We start from the raw sequence: 20,400 nt of genomic DNA, 5'->3' as shown, positions 1-20,400 counted from the left end.
GGCAACACCCAATGCCCCTGTGTGATAAGGTAAGGCACCACCCAATGCCCCTGTGTGATAAGGTAAGGCACCACCCAATGCCCCTGTGTGATAAGGTAAGGCACCACCCAATGCCCCTGTGTGAAAAGGTAAGGCAACACCCAATGCCCCTGTGTGAAAAGGTAAGGCACCACCCAATGCCCCTGTGTGATAAGGTAAGGCACCACCCAATGCCCCTGTGTGATAAGGTAAGGCACCACCCAATGCCCCTGTGTGAAAAGGTAAGGCAACACCCAATGCCCCTGTGTGAAAAGGTAAGGCAACACCCAATGCCCCTGTGTGAAAAGGTAAGGCAACACCCAATGCCCCTGTGTGAAAAGGTAAGGCACCACCCAATGCCCCTGTGTGAAAAGGTAAGGCAACACCCAATGCCCCTGTGTGAAAAGGTAAGGCAACACCCAATGCCCCTGTGTGAAAAAGTAATTGCCCCCTTACACTCAGTAACTGGTTCTGCCACCTTTAGCTGCAACGACTACAACCAACCACTTCCTGTAGTTTAAATCAGTCTCTCATGTCGCTGTGAAGGAATTTTGGCCCACTCCTCCATACAGAACTGCCTGTTTCAAGTCCTGCCACAACATCTTCATTAGGATGAGCTCTGGACTTTGACTAGGCCTTTCCAAAACGTGTTGCTTTTTAACAATTTTCATGTAGACTTGATTGTGTGTTTTGGATCATGGTCTTGCTGCATGACCCAGATACTCTTCAGTTCACAGACGGATGGTGTGAAATTCTCCTGTAGAATTCTCTGATAACAGAGGAGAATTCATGCTTCCTGTTTGGTTTTCGCCAGAGTCAGAGTGTGAGATAGGAGCTAGAGGTAGTGTCACTGACCGCCATGTTGTTCTCACTGTATAAGAGAGGACAGTGACATTTTAAGAAAACTGCAAAAGTTTTGTAGAAACTTCAATGTCAAGGGGACCTAATGGAAATAGTTTGGCTTCATTGTCAAAAAGCATTAAGTTGACTTTCAAAACACATTAAATTTGAGATTTCTTTCTATATTTTATTTATTTATTTATATTTATGTCTCTCCCTCTCGTTCCTTTCTATCACTTACGTTACACTCTGTTTCCCTCTGAGTTGGGTGGTTAGAGGGTGGTCTGGACCCCACAGGGCCTGGGGGGGAGGGATCCTTTGTGACATTACCCAGAGGGGGTCAGAGGGGGTCAAAGGTCACCCAAAACCCCCTGAGGTCATTGACCTCCTGACCCATGGCTGAAGACCCTCCCCCTGGGCAGCAGGGTCCCTTCTCCCGCTGGCCATTTGGGACAGATCGCTAAAGGGTCTGTTATAATCGGGACGTCTGGAGAGAACAGCAGGAAGGGAGGGGTGGGGCTTCATCAATACTGACATGGAGAGAACAGCAGGAAGGGAGGGGTGGGGCTTCATCAATACTGACATGGAGAGAACAGCAGGAAGGGAGGGGTGGGGCTTCATCAATACTGACATGGAGAGAACAGCAGGAAGGGAGGGGGGGGGCTTCATCAATACTGACATGGAAAGAACAGCAGGAAGGGAGGGGTGGGGCTTCATCAATACTGACATGGAGAGAACAGCAGGAAGGGAGGGGTGGGGCTTCATCAATACTGACATGGAGAGAACAGCAGGAAGGGAGGGGTGGGGCTTCATCAATACTGACATGGAGAGAACAGCAGGAAGGGAGGGGTGGGGCTTCATCAATACTGACATGGAGAGAACAGCAGGAAGGGAGGGGTGGGGCCTCATCAATACTGACATGGAGAGATCAGCAGAAAGGGAGGGGTGGGGCTTCATCAATACTGACATGGAGAGAACAGCAGGAAGGGAGGGGTGGGGCTTCATCAATACTGACATGGAGAGAACAGCAGGAAGGGAGGGGTGGGGCTTCATCAATACTGACATGGAGAGAACAGCAGGAAGGGAGGGGTGGGGCTTCATCAATACTGACATGGAGAGAACAGCAGGAAGGGAGGGGTGGGGCTTCATCAATACTGACATGGAGAGAACAGCAGGAAGGGAGGGGTGGGGCTTCATCAATACTGACATGGAGAGAACAGCAGGAAGGGAGGGGTGGGGCTTCATCAATACTGACATGGAGAGAACAGCAGGAAGGGAGGGGTGGGGCTTCATCAATACTGACATGGAGAGAACAGCAGGAAGGGAGGGGTGGGGCTTCATCAATACTGACATGGAGAGAACAGCAGGAAGGGAGGGGTGGGGCTTCATCAATACTGACATGGAGAGAACAGCAGGAAGGGAGGGGTGGGGCTTCATCAATACTGACATGGAGAGAACAGCAGGAAGGGAGGGGTGGGGCTTCATCAATACTGACATGGAGAGAACAGCAGGAAGGGAGGGGTGGGGCTTCATCAATACTGACATGGAGAGAACAGCAGGAAGGGAGGGGTGGGGCTTCATCAATACTGACATGGAGAGCGAGAGAGAAAGGGGGAAGATGGAGAGAGGAAAAAGATAGCGTGAGAGCAATAGGAGAGAGAGAGAAAGATTTGGCACCAAAACGTAAGTTCAAATGTGTAACTAATGACGTTTCATCATTTAACTGTTTAGTGCCCATATTATTGTGAAACAAGGCTGATTCTGGTCCGTGGCAGGCCAATACAGCAGCAGCTTGGGACACAAAGGAGGTCAAACTGGCCAATCAGAAAGCAGCATACTCAACCAGCAGGTCACAAGTTCAGGGTCGGAGGTCATGGGAGATAATGGGTGTGGAGTGGGCGGAAATATCCTGCCCCGAGAAAGAGAGTGTGTGTGTGTGTGTCCGTCCAAGTTCTGTATCAGGAGATAGAGGGACTAGGCGGTGGTTGAACAGTGACAATGTGCACAGTTATGACGTAACATAACCTTGGCTTGCTGAACTAGATCATGTTTCAGGGTTACGCCGAGTCCTGACCAGGGTCAGATATGTGATTACACAACATCTCACACTTCCTGTTAACTCTGGTTTCCAGGAAGTAGTGTAACAAAGCATCTCATTCAGCAACATACCCATCCGTATCAAAACCATTCTCAACAGATCATGGGGAGTGGATGTAACTGTGAATGTCTCAGAATCCGTTACCGATAACACAACCCTGTATCACAATAAAGGCTTTGTTTCTTAAGAGGAACGCTTTTCTTAAAAACCATAGAACTAGAATGAATACAATACAATCTATGTGTAAGAGTTGTCAGTGCCAGACATGACAGACATGCTCACCTGTACAGCCTGTCTTCCTTGCTGTGCGTCGGCCAGTAGCTGGATGATGATGTCTCTGGAGTCCTGGACAGCGTCCTGTAGATAGACCAAGCTGTGGCCCATGTGTCTGCCCACACTACACTCCCTACAGATAGGCACAGAGCACGTCTCACAGAAAAACAGAAACACCTAAACGAGAGAGGGAGAGAGAGAGAGAGAGAGAGAGTTCAAAACTTGATCAAAAAGAAAACATACATTAGAACATATTATTTAAAAGGGTTTAAGTGCTTTAATATTATGGTAAACAATGACCCGTGATGGTGAGTATATAAGATCAGAAACCATTGGTTTGTTTTTGACTATGAGGTGTGTTGACGAGTGCATTTCTGCAGCGCATGTTTGATTGAACACCTCCCCTGGTTCTCTTCAGGCTCAGAGGGGTGACATTGAGATGAAACCGGGCATTCTGGGGCTTTACGGATCAATAGACCACATCAGAGGACTTAATGCGCGCACACACACAAGGTTCTTATAAACCGTGTGTGCATCAACAACTAACCATAACAAAATGCATTGATCATTCTGTAATACTAAACACTATCACATTTCAATGAATAAGAAATATAAATAGTTTATGTTGACTCATTAAGTCACACGTAACCATTAGCATGACCAAAATCTCCTCGACAGTGACAGGTTGTAACAAGACACTAATTAAATATGCGGCAAACATAAAATCTAAGAGCGACAGGGATCAATGTTGTCCAATGGGAGTAGAGCTGGGGGGGGGGACAGCAATCAATCCATTGATAACAGCTACGGTCCCAGTGGGAGGCGTGATATAATGAGGCATGGGCACACTCCTGTCTGCTCCTTTATTAAGCCCCTCCCCTTTCTTTCTTTTCTCCTCCCTCCCGCGCTTCTCCTCTTCTAGCCCCGCCTTCTTCAACCTCTCCAAAATTCCAAGGGGAGGGGTAGAACAAAGGGATGGAATGCAGCTGCATTTGGTGGAGGAGGGGAGGTATGGATTGTGGGATGGGTGAGGGTCTGACAGCAAGGCAAGTCTTACATCTCCAACCAAGGGTCTCAAGCATCAGTGGAGCGATTTTAGTGCCAAAAGAAAATTATTTTTTAAATTCCATCATTTTCAAATTGTATTAGGATATTTAATTTTAAAGACATATTTTGGGATTTGTAATGCACAAATTGAATTCATAAACTGAACTTATATTTCATGATTTGAAACAGAATTTAAATATTTCATTCAGTTAAAAAAATACTCAATTGAATATTGAATATTCAAATTCTATATTGATATATTCAGTTTTAATATGAGAGATATTGCATTAATTGCATCATGTTTACCAACTATCATTTCAAGTTTCATATTCAACTTCTCAGATGCATTCAGATTCAGTTTTCAAATTCAGGTCTCTAAATTCAGACTCAAAACCAGAGACAACATTCTGGTACTTTACCAGCCAGGAGAGGTAGAGGAGAACAGATAGAATCAAACTCTCTCTGTGGAAAAACAGAGATATATTTTCTGGTACTTTACCAGCCAGGAGCGGTAGAGGAGAACAGATAGAATCAAACTCTCTCTGTGGAAAAACAGAGATATATTTTCTGGTACTTTACCAGCCAGGAGAGGTAGAGGAGAACAGATAGAATCAAACTCTCTCTGTGGAAAAACAGAGATATATTTTCTGGTACTTTACCAGCCAGGAGCGGTAGAGGAGAACAGATGTAATCAAACTCTCTCTGTGGAAAAACAGAGATATATTTTCTGGTACTTTACCAGCCAGGAGAGGTAGAGGAGAACAGATGTAATCAAACTCTCTCTGTGGAAAAACAAACTTCTGGCGGTTTATGAATCCAACGTGTTGTTGAATGTTGAATGTATGTTCTTCCAATGAATTTGGCTCCAGCGTTTGCACCGTTTTGGCTAGAAGTTACAACCCCATTCCTGAAAGTTAAGACACTCTGGAAAATGGATGTGCCCTCTATGGTGATCAAAGACTGTGCAGGACAGAAGGGAGTGTCACAAAAACATAGTTGAATAGCCCTGTCATAGCCCTTCTAAGGATAGTCTTTCCACTCCCTATTTCATATTGCTCTTGTGAATGACTGGGTTCGAACCAGCTCTCCTACATGTCACAAAACCGTGTTAGCCTACTTAGCTAAAGCCTATACAGTTTGTTTAATTATAGGGATAAGTTCTGGAAGTTTATGTAAAAGGACTGCTTGTACCAGTTCCCCGATTCAGCTCATAACGAGACTCGAACTCTGCCTCGCAAACACACGTGACTGGACTCCCGAAGCGTTCCAATCCACCGCGCTGTTGACAAAGGCCTTCTTCAACACTTCGGGCTGAGCTTCACAGATTCCCCCTTCTGCTACAGTCACCTCCCAAACTCACTTCACAGATCCCCCCCCTTCTGCTACAGTCACCTCCCAAACTCACTTCACAGATCCCCCTTCTCTACAGTCACCTCCCAAACTACTTCACAGATTCCCCCTTCTGCTACAGTCACCTCCCAAACTCACTTCACAGATCCCCCCTTCTGCTACAGTCACCTCCCAAACTCACTTCACAGATCCCCCTTCTGCTACCATCACCTCCCAAACTCACTTCACAGATCCCCCCTTCTGCTACAGTCACCTCCCAAACTCACTTCACAGATCCCCTCTTCTGCTACCATCACCTCCCAAACTCACTTCACAGATCCCCCCCCTTCTGCTACAGTCACCTCCCAAACTCACTTCACAGATCCCCCCTTCTGCTACAGTCACCTCCCAAACTCACTTCACAGATCCCTCTTCTGCTACCATCACCTCCCAAACTCACTTCACAGATTCCCCCTTCTGCTACAGTCACCTCCCAAACTCACTTCACAGATTCCCCCTTCTGCTACAGTCACCTCCCAAACTCACTTCACAGATTCCCCCTTCTGCTACAGTCACCTCCCAAACTCACTTCACAGATCCCCCCTTCTGCTACAGTCACCTCCCAAACTCACTTCACAGATCCCCCTTCTGCTACCATCACCTCCCAAACTCACTTCACAGATCCCCCCCCTTCTGCTACAGTCACCTCCCAAACTCACTTCACAGATCCCTCTTCTGCTACCATCACCTCCCAAACTCACTTCACAGATTCCCCTTCTGCTACAGTCACCTCCCAAACTCACTTCACAGATCCCCTCTTCTGCTACAGTCACCTCCCAAACTCACTTCACAGATCCCCTCTTCTGCTACCATCACCTCCCAAACTCACTTCACAGATTCCCCCTTCTGCTACAGTCACCTCCCAAACTCACTTCACAGATTCCCCCTTCTGCTACAGTCACCTCCCAAACTCACTTCACAGATTCCCCCTTCTGCTACAGTCACCTCCCAAACTCACTTCACAGATCCCCTCTTCTGCTACCATCACCTCCCAAACTCACTTCACAGATCCCCCCCCTTCTGCTACAGTCACCTCCCAAACTCACTTCACAGATCCCCTCTTCTGCTACCATCACCTCCCAAACTCACTTCACAGATTCCCCCTTCTGCTACAGTCACCTCCCAAACTCACTTCACAGATCCCCTCTTCTGCTACAGTCACCTCCCAAACTCACTTCACAGATCCCTCTTCTGCTACAGTCACCTCCCAAACTCACTTCACAGATCCCCTCTTCTGCTACAGTCACCTCCCAAACTCACTTCACAGATCCCCTCTTCTGCTACAGTCACCTCCCAAACTCACTTCACAGATCCCCTCTTCTGCTACAGTCACCTCCCAAACTCACTTCACAGACCCCCCTTCTGCTACCATCACCTCCCAAACTCACTTCACAGATCCCCTCTTCTGCTACCATCACCTCCCAAACTCACTTCACAGATCCCCTCTTCTGCTACCATCACCTCCCAAACTCACTTCACAGATCCCCTCTTCTGCTACAGTCACCTCCCAAACTCACTTCACAGATTCCCCCTTCTGCTACAGTCACCTCCCAAACTCACTTCACAGATCCCCTCTTCTGCTACCATCACCTCCCAAACTCACTTCACAGATTCCCCCTTCTGCTACAGTCACCTCCCAAACTCACTTCACAGATCCCCCCTTCTGCTACAGTCACCTCCCAAACTCACTTCACAGATTCCCCCTTCTGCTACAGTCACCTCCCAAACTCACTTCACAGATTCCCCCTTCTGCTACAGTCACCTCCCAAACTCACTTCACAGATCCCCCCTTCTGCTACAGTCACCTCCCAAACTCACTTCACAGATTCCCCCTTCTGCTACAGTCACCTCCCAAACTCACTTCACAGATCCCCTCTTCTGCTACCATCACCTCCCAAACTCACTTCACAGATCCCCCCTTCTGCTACAGTCACCTCCCAAACTCACTTCACAGATCCCCCCCTTCTGCTACAGTCACCTCCCAAACTCACTTCACAGATCCCCCCTTCTGCTACAGTCACCTCCCAAACTCACTTCACAGATCCCCTCTTCTGCTACCATCACCTCCCAAACTCACTTCACAGATTCCCCCTTCTGCTACAGTCACCTCCCAAACTCACTTCACAGATCCCCTCTTCTGCTACCATCACCTCCCAAACTCACTTCACAGATTCCCCCTTCTGCTACAGTCACCTCCCAAACTCACTTCACAGATCCCCCCTTCTGCTACCATCACCTCCCAAACTCACTTCACAGATCCCTCTTCTGCTACCATCACCTCCCAAACTCACTTCACAGATCCCCTCTTCTGCTACCATCACCTCCCAAACTCACTTCACAGATCCCCTCTTCTGCTACAGTCACCTCCCAAACTCACTTCACAGATTCCCCCTTCTGCTACAGTCACCTCCCAAACTCACTTCACAGATCCCCTCTTCTGCTACCATCACCTCCCAAACTCACTTCACAGATTCCCCCTTCTGCTACAGTCACCTCCCAAACTCACTTCACAGATCCCCCCTTCTGCTACAATCACCTCCCAAACTCACTTCACAGATTCCCCCCTTCTGCTACAGTCACCTCCCAAACTCACTTCACAGATTCCCCCTTCTGCTACAGTCACCTCCCAAACTCACTTCACAGATCCCCCCTTCTGCTACAGTCACCTCCCAAACTCACTTCACAGATCCCCCCTTCTGCTACAGTCACCTCCCAAACTCACTTCACAGATCCCCTCTTCTGCTACCATCACCTCCCAAACTCACTTCACAGATCCCCCCTTCTGCTACAGTCACCTCCCAAACTCACTTCACAGATCCCCCCTTCTGCTACAGTCACCTCCCAAACTCACTTCACAGATTCCCTCTTCTGCTACCATCACTTCCCAAACTCACTTCACAGATCCCCCCTTCTGCTACAGTCACCTCCCAAACTCACTTCACAGATCCCCCCTTCTGCTACAGTCACCTCCCAAACTCACTTCACAGATCCCCTCTTCTGCTACCATCACCTCCCAAACTCACTTCACAGATCCCCCCTTCTGCTACCATCACCTCCCAAACTCACTTCACAGATCCCCCCTTCTGCTACAGTCACCTCCCAAACTCACTTCACAGATCCCCCCTTCTGCTACAGTCACCTCCCAAACTCACTTCACAGATCCCCCCTTCTGCTACAGTCACCTCCCAAACTCACTTCACAGATCCCCCCTTCTGCTACAGTCACCTCCCAAACTCACTTCACAGATCCCCCCTTCTGCTACAGTCACCTCCCAAACTCACTTCACAGATCCCCCCTTCTGCTACAGTCACCTCCCAAACTCACTTCACAGATTCCCCCTTCTGCTACAGTCACCTCCCAAACTCACTTCACAGATCCCCCCTTCTGCTACAGTCACCTCCCAAACTCACTTCACAGCAACGCCAGTGGTGGAATCTGCACAACTGTATATACGAGTCCAATGGCACCATTGTAAAGGACATCGCGATGTCTGCTAAGTCTTCAAGAGCCACCTGCGAGACTAATACTAAGTCTTCAAGAGCCACCTGCGAGACTAATACTAAGTCTTCAAGAGCCACCTGCGAGACTAATACTAAGTCTTCAAGAGCCACCTGCGAGACTAATACTAAGTCTTCAAGAGCCACCTGCGAGACTAATACTAAGTCTTCAAGAGCCACCTGCGAGACTAATACTAAGTCTTCAAGAGCCACCTGCGAGACTAATACTAAGTCTTCAAGAGCCATCTGCGAGACTAATACTAAGTGTTCAAGAGCCATCTGCGAGACTAATACTAAGTCTTCAAGAGCCATCTGCGAGACTAATACTAAGTCTTCAAGAGTCATCTGCGAGACTAATACTAAGTCTTCAAGAGTTATCTGCGAGACTAATACTAAGTCTTCAAGAGCCACCTGCGAGACTAATACTAAGTCTTCAAGAGCCACCTGCGAGACTAATACTAAGTCTTCAAGAGCCACCTGCGAGACTAATACTAAGTCTTCAAGAGCCACCTGCGAGACTAATACTAAGTCTTCAAGAGCCACCTGCGAGACTAGTACTAAGTCTTCAAGAGCCACCTGCGAGACTAATACTAAGTCTTCAAGAGCCACCTGCGAGACTAATACTAAGTCTTCAAGAGCCACCTGCGAGACTAATACTAAGTCTTCAAGAGCCACCTGCGAGACTAATACTAAGTCTTCAAGAGCCACCTGCGAGACTAATACTAAGTCTTCAAGAGCCACCTGCGAGACTAATACTAAGTCTTCAAGAGCCACCTGCGAGACTAATACTAAGTCTTCAAGAGCCATCTGCGAGACTAATACTAAGTCTTCAAGAGCCATCTGCGAGACTAATACTAAGTCTTCAAGAGTCATCTGCGAGACTAATACTAAGTCTTCAAGAGCCACCTGCGAGACTAATACTAAGTCTTCAAGAGCCACCTGCGAGACTAATACTAAGTCTTCAAGAGCCACCTGCGAGACTAATACTAAGTCTTCAAGAGTCATCTGCGAGACTAATACTAAGTCTTCAAGAGCCATCTGTGAAACTAATACTAAGTCTTGAAGAGCCATCTGCGAGACTAATACTAAGTCTTGAAGAGCCATCTGCGAGACTAATACTAAGTCTTCAAGAGCCATTTGCGAGACTAATACTAAGTCTTCAAGAGCCATCTGCGAGACTAATACTAAGTCTTCAAGAGCCATCTGCGAGACTAATAGTAAGTCTTCAAGAGCCATCTGCGAGACTAATACTAAGTCTTCAAGAGTCATCTGCGAGACTAATACTAAGTCTTCAAGAGTCATCTGCGAGACTAATACTAAGTCTTCAAGAGCCATCTGCGAGACTAATACTAAGTCTTCAAGAGCCATCTGCGAGACTAATACTAAGTCTTCAAGAGCCATCTGCGAGACTAATACTAAGTCTTCAAGAGCCAGCAAGGTTACTCATCAGAAGAGCCATCTGCGAGACTAATACTAAGTCTTCAAGAGCCAGCAAGGTTACTCATCAGAAGAGCGTGGTTTGGTGATCCATGCTAACGTGATGAGCAACCTTGCATGAGACGTTTTCCTTTGACACGTGGAAGCTTTATAAGAGACGTGTTCCTTTGACACATGGAAGCTTTATAAGAGACGTGTTCCTTTGACACATGGAAGCTTTATGAGAGACGTGTTCCTTTGACACATGGAAGCTTTATGAGAAACGTGTTCCTTTGACACGTGGAAGCTTTATAAGAGACGTGTTCCTTTGACACATGGAAGCTTTATAAGAGACGTGTTCCTTTGACACATGGAAGCTTTATGAGAGACGTGTTCCTTTGACACGTGGAAGCTTTATGAGAAACGTGTTCCTTTGACACGTGGAAGCTTTATGAGAAACGTGTTCCTTTGACACGTGGAAGCTTTATGAGAAACGTGTTCCTTTGACACGTGGAAGCTTTATGAGAGACGTGTTCCTTTGACACGTGGAAGCTTTATGAGAGACGTGTTCCTTTGACACGTGGAAGCTTTATGAGAGACGTGTTCGTTTCAAGTCTCTCCGGCAAGGGTAGTCATTAGGGTAACAACTGAGCTAAAGCCTAGGCATTGGTTCTGTGACTTGGATGAGTTCCTTCAATGAGGAGGTCAAAGGGTAAGTGTAACACGCTCGGGTGATGAGTAACTTGTCTGAGACTTGAAAAGTTGCATTGTCTCTGTTAGAACCCCATCAGTCAAACTAACATGTCTACAAGGTTGCTCATCACATGGATGGCTCGTCAAACCACCTCTGTTGCCATCTCATTACAATGGGGTACACAGATCCTGATTTGGAACGAGGCAGGTAGCCTAGTGGTTAAAGAGCTGGGCCAATAACCGAAAGGTTGCTGGATCGAATCCTCGAGCTGACAAGGTAAAAATCTGCCATGCTGCTCCTGAACAAGGCAGCTAACCCACTCTAGGACGTCATTGTAAATAAGAATTTGTTCTTTTAACCGACTTGCCTAGTTAAATAAAGGTTTAATAAACAAATCAAATTTAAATAAATGTATATTGGTGCCGTGATCTGAGTCAAAGGGGGGTGAAATGTTACCGGGGTGGTTTGATGAACCTTGCTGAAGACTTGTGTTAGCTTCCTGAACTAATCCCTATGGGCTTTATCTAAGTGGGTTAACAGTCTTGTGACATGCGGGGGACCTGGTTCGAACCCAGGCTACCCTTAGAAGACAGGGCTATTCAACTATATACTTATGGGGGAGGGGGGGTGTGACACTTCCTTCTGTGTCCTGTGTGGCCTGTAATCATCAGAGGGAAACAGAAGGCACTTCCTTGTTCCAGAGGGTCTTCTGATAGCGTATAGCCAAAACGGTTCAAATGTTAGAGCCAAATTCATAGGAACATATTCAATGCAATATTCCTTCAATTCAGTTTCAAATAATGAAATGCAAGTTACATTTATGAATTCAAAGATTCAATGTGTATTACAAATTCAAACTCAATATCCTAACAAATTCAAAATCATAATACAAATTCTGAATTGTGGAATTAAAATACAATCTGTTGGCACTGAAAGCGCTCTGCACATCCTGATCATTAGATCATTAGATCACTCGTCCCTCTTCACATGTTTTTCATTTACTTCTTAAACCTTTGAGAGATTAGACTAACCAAAACAATGACTTTGATATACAAACGAGGAAAAACAAGTAGATAAGCATGACTTTATTCCCATATTCTACTTGATATTCCCATATTCTACTTGATATTCCCATATTCTACTTGATATTCCCATATTCTACTTGATATTCCCATATTCCACTTGATATTCCCATATTCCTAGTTGCTCGTTAATATTCCCATATTCTAGTTGCTCGTTAATATTCCTAGTTGCTCGTTAATATTCCCACATTCTAGTTGCTCGTTAATATTCCCATATTCCTAGTTGCTCGTTAATATTCCCATATTCCTAGTTACTCGTTAATATAAAAAGTTTGCCGTTTTGATGACTCAATTTTCGGGTTTGTTTGGTAGCCAAACGTGATGAACAAAACGGAGCGATTTGTCCTAGACAAATAATATTTTTGGAAAAACTGAACATTTGCTATCTAACTGAGAATCTCCTCATTGAAAACATCCGAAGTTCTTCAAAGGTAAATTATTTTATTTGAATGCTTTTCTCGTTTTTGTGAAAATGTTGCCCGCTGAATGCTACGCTAGCTAACAATACTGTTACACAAATGCTTGTTTTGCTATGGTTGAAAAGCATATTTATAAAATCTGAGATGACAGTGTTGTTAACAAAAGGCTAAGCTTGAGAGCGAGCATATTTATTTCATTTCATTTGCGATTTTCATGAATAGTTAACGTAGCTTTATGCTAATGAGCTTGAGGCTGTATTCACGATCCCGGGTCCGGGATGGCTAGTATCAAGAGGTTAATATTCCCACATTCGAGTTGCTCGTTAATATTCCCACATTCTAGTTGCTCGTTAATATTCCCACATTCAAGTTGCTCGTTAATATTCCTATATTCTAGTTGCTCGTTAATATTCCCATATTCTAGTTGCTCGTTAATATTCCCATATTCTAGTTGCTCGTTAATATTCCCACATTCTGGTTGCTCGTTAATATTCCCACATTCTAGTTGCTCGTTAATATTCCCACATTCTAGTTGCTCGTTAATATTCCCACATTCTAGTTGCTCGTTAATATTCCCACATTCTAGTTGCTCGTTAATATTCCCACATTCTAGTTGCTCGTTAATATTCCCACATTCTAGTTGCTCGTTAATATTCCCACATTCTAGTTGCTCGTTAATATTCCCACATTCTAGTTGCTCGTTAATATTCCCACATTCTAGTTGCTCGTTAATATTCCCACATTCTAGTTGCTCGTTAATATTCCCACATTCTAGTTGCTCGTTAATATTCCCACATTCTAGTTGCTCGTTAATATTCCCACATTCTAGTTGCTCGTTAATATTCCCACATTCTAGTTGCTCGTTAATATTCCCACATTCTAGTTGCTCGTTAATATTCCCATATTCTAGTTGCTCGTTAATATTCCCATATTCTAGTTGCTCGTTAATATTCCCACATTCTAGTTGCTCGTTAATATTCCCACATTCTAGTTGCTCGTTAATATTCCCACATTCTAGTTGCTCGTTAATATTCCCACATTCTAGTTGCTCGTTAATATTCCCACATTCTAGTTGCTCGTTAATATTCCTATATTCTAGTTGCTCGTTAATATTCCCACATTCTAGTTGCTCGTTAATATTCCCATATTCTAGTTGCTCGTTAATATTCCCACATTCTAGTTGCTCGTTAATATTCCCACATTCTAGTTGCTCGTTAATATTCCCACATTCTAGTTGCTCGTTAATATTCCCATATTCTAGTTGCTCGTTAATATTCCCATATTCTAGTTGCTCGTTAATATTCCCATATTCTAGTTGCTCGTTAATATTCCCATATTCTAGTTGCTCGTTAATATTCCCATATTCTAGTTGCTCGTTAATATTCCCATATTCTAGTTGCTCGTTAATATTCCCACATTCTAGTTGCTTGTTAATATTCCCACATTCTAGTTGCTCGTTAATATTCCCAAACCGATGTTTGTGAGAACAGCGGTGTCGCGTTTTAACTGGAGATAAACTAGACGGCTGCTACTTAATATAGAGACTTCACCACCACTATCATGTATCAGCTGCTACTTACTATAGAGACTTCACCACCACTATCATGTATCAGCTGCTACTTAATATAGAGACTTCACCACCACTGTCATGTATCAGCTGCTACTTACTATAGAGACTTCACCACCACTATCATGTATCAGCTGCTACTTAATATAGAGACTTCACCACCACTGTCATGTATCAGCTGTATAACGTGACTATAGAGACTTCACCACCACTATCATGTATCAGCTGTATAACGTGACTATAGAGACTTCACCACCACTATCATGTATCAGCTGTATAACGTGACTATAGAGACTTCACCACCACTATCATGTATCAGCTGTATAACGTGACTATAGAGACTTCACCACCACTATCATGTGTCAGCTGCTACTTACTATAGAGACTTCACCACCACTATCATGTGTCAGCTGCTACTTACTATAGAGACTTCACCACCACTATCATGTGTCAGCTGCTACTTAATATAGAGACTTCACCACCACTATCATGTGTCAGCTGCTACTTACTATAGAGACTTCACCACCACTATCATGTATCAGCTGCTACTTAATATAGAGACTTCACCACCACTGTCATGTATCAGCTGTATAACGTGACTATAGAGACTTCACCACCACTATCATGTGTCAGCTGTATAACGTGACTATAGAGACTTCACCACCACTATCATGTATCAGCTGATACTTAATATAGAGACTTCACCACCACTATCATGTATCAGCTGTATAACGTGACTATAGAGACTTCACCACCACTGTCATGTATCAGCTGTATAACGTGACTATAGAGACTTCACCACCACGATCATGTGTCAGCTGCTACTTAATATAGAGACTTCACCACCACTATCATGTGTCAGCTGCTACTTACTATAGAGACTTCACCACCACTCATCATGTGTCACTGTCTCAGCTGTATAACGTGACTATAGAGACTTCACCACCACGATCATGTGTCAGCTGCTACTTAATATAGAGACTTCACCACCACTGTCATGTATCAGCTGTATAACGTGACTATAGAGACTTCACCACCACGATCATGTGTCAGCTGCTACTTAATATAGAGACTTCACCACCACTGTCATGTATCAGCTGTATAACGTGACTATAGAGACTTCACCACCACGATCATGTATCAGCTGATACTTAATATAGAGACTTCACCACCACTATCATGTGTCAGCTGACTTCACCACCACTATCTCACTTACTATAGAGACTTCACCACCACTATCATGTGTCAGCTTCTACTTACTATAGAGACTTCACCACCACTATCATGTGTCAGCTTCTACTTACTATAGAGACTTCACCACCACTATCATGTATCAGCTGTATAACGTGACTATAGAGACTTCACCACCACTATCATGCATCAGCTGTATAACGTGACTATAGAGACTTCACCACCACTATCATGTGTCAGCTGCTACTTAATATAGAGACTTCACCACCACTATCATGTATCAGCTGTATAACGTGACTATAGAGACTTCACCACCACTATCATGTATCAGCTGTATAACGTGACTATAGAGACTTCACCACCACTATCATGTGTCAGCTTCTACTTACTATAGAGACTTCACCACCACTATCATGTGTCAGCTTCTACTTACTATAGAGACTTCACCACCACTATCATGTATCAGCTGTATAACGTGACTATAGAGACTTCACCACCACTATCATGTATCAGCTGTATAACGTGACTATAGAGACTTCACCACCACTATCATGTATCAGCTGTATAACGTGACTATAGAGACTTCACCACCACTATCATGTATCAGCTGTATAACGTGACTATAGAGACTTCACCACCACTATCATGTATCAGCTGTATAACGTGACTATAGAGACTTCACCACCACTATCATGTATCAGCTGTATAATTGACTATAGAGACTTCACCACCACTATCATGTATCAGCTGACTACTTCACCACCACTACTATAGAGACTTCACCACCACTATCATGTATCAGCTGTATAACGTGACTATAGAGACTTCACCACCACTATCATGTATCAGCTGTATAACGTGACTATAGAGACTTCACCACCACTATCATGTATCAGCTGTATAAGGTGACTATAGAGACTTCACCACCACTATCATGTATCAGCTGTATAACGTGACTATAGAGACTTCACCACCACTATCATGTATCAGCTGTATAACGTGACTATAGAGACTTCACCACCACTATCATGTATCAGCTGTATAATGTGACTATAGAGACTTCACCACCACTATCATGCATCAGCTGTATAATGTGACTATAGAGACTTCACCACCACTATCATGTATCAGCTGTATAACGTGACTATAGAGACTTCACCACCACTATCATGTATCAGCTGTATAACGTGACTATAGAGACTTCACCACCACTATCATGTATCAGCTGTATAACGTGACTATAGAGACTTCACCACCACTATCATGTATCAGCTGTATAACGTGACTATAGAGACTTCACCACCACTATCACAATGAGATGTTAAACCTGTCAAACACACCACACACGGCTCTCTCTAGAGAGAGAAAAACAGACGACAGGTGTACTACCAAGGTAAAGGGGTCAAATCCACACCGGACATTCTAAAACCAGACGTGGACTTTAGGGGAAAAGGATTAACCAACAAAAAGTCATGACACCACCACCCCAATCCACTCCTGATCACAACCACTGTGCATCTGCAGCCATTATAGCTGCTTTATAACTGTTTATGACCCCTCCACGCAGGCGGTGTCACCCTCGGCCATAAAGCTAAGACCAGCTCCCTGTGTTCAGCTCCCCGGTCCCAATAAAGCTTTACCAGAACACACATAACCACCAAATCAGACAGGCAAATTCAGGGTCGGCAAAGACAACCCAAAGCCAAGGACAAAAATCACCTTAAATCTACTGTTTTATATAGAGCCACAACTGAATGGAACTCTTTATCAATCCATATTTCTCAGGCTTAACGTAAATCCACCTTCACGAAAAAAATAAATGAACATCTAATGTGATAGACCATATGACTGGACAGGAAGTTGACAGAACATCTAATGCGATATACCATATGAGTGGACAGGAAGTAGAAAGAACATCTAATGCGATATACCATATGAGTGGACAGGAAGTAGAAAGAACATCTAATGTGATAGACCATATGACTGGACAGGAAGTAGAAAGAACATCTAATGTGATAGACCATATGACTGGACAGGAAGTAGAAAGAACATCTAATGTGATAGACCATATGACTGGACAGGAAGTAGACCATATGACTGGACAGGAAATAGAAAGCATCAACTGAATGTTAAATGTGTTTCCTGTCAGGTATTTTAATTGTCTGTGTTGAATGAAGTCGATTTGTTGTTGTTTGTAATGTCTTGTTAATTGGAGGTGGACCCCAGGAAGGTTAGCTAGCGTTACGGCGTTAGCTAATGGGGATCCTAATAAAAAATGACAACTTATCATTTCAAAATAAAGAAGAGACGCTATACAAAAACTGATTTCAAAACTAACAAACTATAGACCTCTATGCACAATGACTACTTTTAACAATTTACACAGAATATTTTACAAAAGAATTTACCTGAAAAACTGTTTGGATACTTCTGCACAGTTGCTCCCAGCAAATGTGTTGTTTTTTTTAACTGCGTAAATATGCATTGAGTGTAATGGTTTGTTAAAATGTGAAATCAACAGTTTGCTGGGCTTACATTTTAAAGTCTGAGCATAATTCTGTTACCATGGAATTGCCCTTCTTTGAATAGTGAAATTTCAAATACCCATCGCTACAGCAACTCCTACATGGCGCGCGATGGTGCAACTCCTACATGGTGTGTGATGGTGCAACTCCTACATGGTGCAACTCCTACATGGTGTGTGATGGTGCAACTCCTACATGGTGCAACTCCTACATGGTGCAACTCCTACATGGTGCAACTCCTACATGGTGTGTGATGGTGCAACTCCTAGATCAGGGTTCCCAAACTGGTGGTTTTCTGAGCAAGTTGTGTTTTTTTTGGGACTAAAAACACCAGCTAGTCAAGTAATTTTAGGAAATATTTTCCAAAGTAATCCTATCCATAATAGAGAGATACTGTATGTGATCATATACACATGTAAGCAAGGTCTGAAATGACTATATTTTGTCAACAATTATAACTGTTTGGGGCTGAATGTAGTTGTTGATCCCTATTCTAGGTGGTACGACTGGTGTGTGATGGTAAAACAAACTCAGAAGTTACAACTGCCAATGACAGGAGAAGAGAACACTTGATCCCACATGCAGACACACCCAAGAGCAGTTACACTGCACATAAACCTATGCAAATGCATCCACACACACCAGAAAAAAAGGAAAACCTGTATGATGTGTGGACTGGGGTGTGGACTGGGGATCCTGGGGGCCTTCTGGGAAGGATGTCACACCCGCTCAACCACACCCATAAAAAAAATATACAAAAATGGGGAAGTGAGTTATTGTATTTCCTTAGTGCACCGGACGTTACCACTAGGGTTAGCAATAGCATTGTGAGGGTATTTTGGGATTACATTCCCTTGTAGCAACAGGGATATAGTGGAGGGGGAACTGCTGCCTTGGGAAACACTGTATAGAAAAATTCAAAATAAACATTTCTGTGGAACCGCCATTATTGTTCACATTGAGTCCTTCTCTATAATAATATATGTTACCAAGCCCCACAATAGCAGATATTTCCATACCCTGACAGATAAATCACATTTTATTTGTCACATTCAAATACAACGGTTGTAGACATTACATTGAAATTCTTACTTACAAGCCCTTAAACATTGCCGTTTTAATAAAATATTTTTTTTAGGTAAGAGATAAGAATAACAAATGATTAAAGACCAGCAGTAAAATAACAATAGCAGGGCTATATCCAGGGGGTACCAGTACTGAGTCAATGTGGAGGCTATATACAGGGGGTACCAGTACAGAGTCAATGTGGAGGCTATATACAGGGAGTACCAGTACAGAGTCAATGTGGAGGCTATATACAGGGGGTACCAGTACAGAGTCAATGTGGAGGCTATATACAGGGGGTACCAGTACAGAGTCAATGTGGAGGCTATATACAGGGGGTACCAGTACAGAGTCAATGTGGAGGCTATATACAGGGGGTACCAGTACAGAGTCAATGTGGAGGCTATATACAGGGGGTACCAGTACAGAGTCAATGTGGAGGCTATATACAGGGGGTACCAGTACAGAGTCAATGTGGAGGCTATATACAGGGGTACCAGTACAGAGTCAATGTGGAGGCTATATACAGGGGGTACCAGTACAGAGTCAATGTGGAGGCTATATACAGGGGGTACCAGTACAGAGTCAATGTGGAGGCTATATACAGGGGGTACCAGTACAGAGTCAACGTGGAGGCTATATACAGGGGGTACCAGTACAGAGTCAACGTGGAGGCTATATACAGGGGGTACCAGTACAGAGTCAACGTGGAGGCTATATACAGGGGTACCAGTACAGAGTCAATGTGGAGGCTATATACAGGGAGTACCAGTACAGAGTCAATGTGGAGGCTATATACAGGGGGTACCGGTACAGAGTCAATGTGGAGGCTATATACAGGGGGTACCGGTACAGAGTCAATGTGGAGGCTATATACAGGGGGTACCGGTACAGAGTCAATGTGGAGGCTATATACAGGGGGTACCGGTACAGAGTCAATGTGGAGGCTATATACAGGGGGTACCGGTACAGAGTCAATGTGGTGGCTATATACAGGGGGTACCGGTACAGAGTCAATGTGGAGGCTATATACAGGGGGTACCGGTACAGAGTCAATGTGCGGATGTTGCCTGTAATCCATGGCTTCTGGTATGTACGCACAGTCACTGTGGGGACGAAGTCATTGATTAACTTATTGATGAAGCCAGTGACTGATGTGGTGTACTCCTTAATGCCAGATTGCATGGAACAGCCGGGTAGACACAAAGGCTAGCGCCAAATACTGCCATTTGTCCCCAAGGGCTAAGAATGGTTTACTTATGGTCACCAATGATTATGT

At 44.3% G+C, this 20,400-nt stretch overlaps 1 protein-coding gene across 1 annotated transcript in view; it reads right to left on the bottom strand.

Annotated features, from left to right (window-relative positions):
* The window catches only part of LOC118377442 (E3 ubiquitin-protein ligase TRIM71-like), a 56,661-nt gene that overhangs the window by 23,752 nt on the left and 12,509 nt on the right, over window positions 1-20,400 (bottom strand). The window contains exon 2 of the mRNA XM_052469433.1: window positions 3,239-3,406. Coding sequence (XP_052325393.1) covers window positions 3,239-3,406 — 168 coding nt within the window. The remainder of the gene's footprint in view (window positions 1-3,238; window positions 3,407-20,400) is intronic.

This window comes from Oncorhynchus keta, chromosome 19, assembly GCF_023373465.1.
Source record: "Oncorhynchus keta strain PuntledgeMale-10-30-2019 chromosome 19, Oket_V2, whole genome shotgun sequence".
NCBI lineage: Eukaryota > Metazoa > Chordata > Actinopteri > Salmoniformes > Salmonidae > Oncorhynchus > Oncorhynchus keta.
The sequence above is the reverse complement of the archived record's forward strand: the minus strand, read 5'-3'. Positions and strand labels throughout refer to the sequence as shown.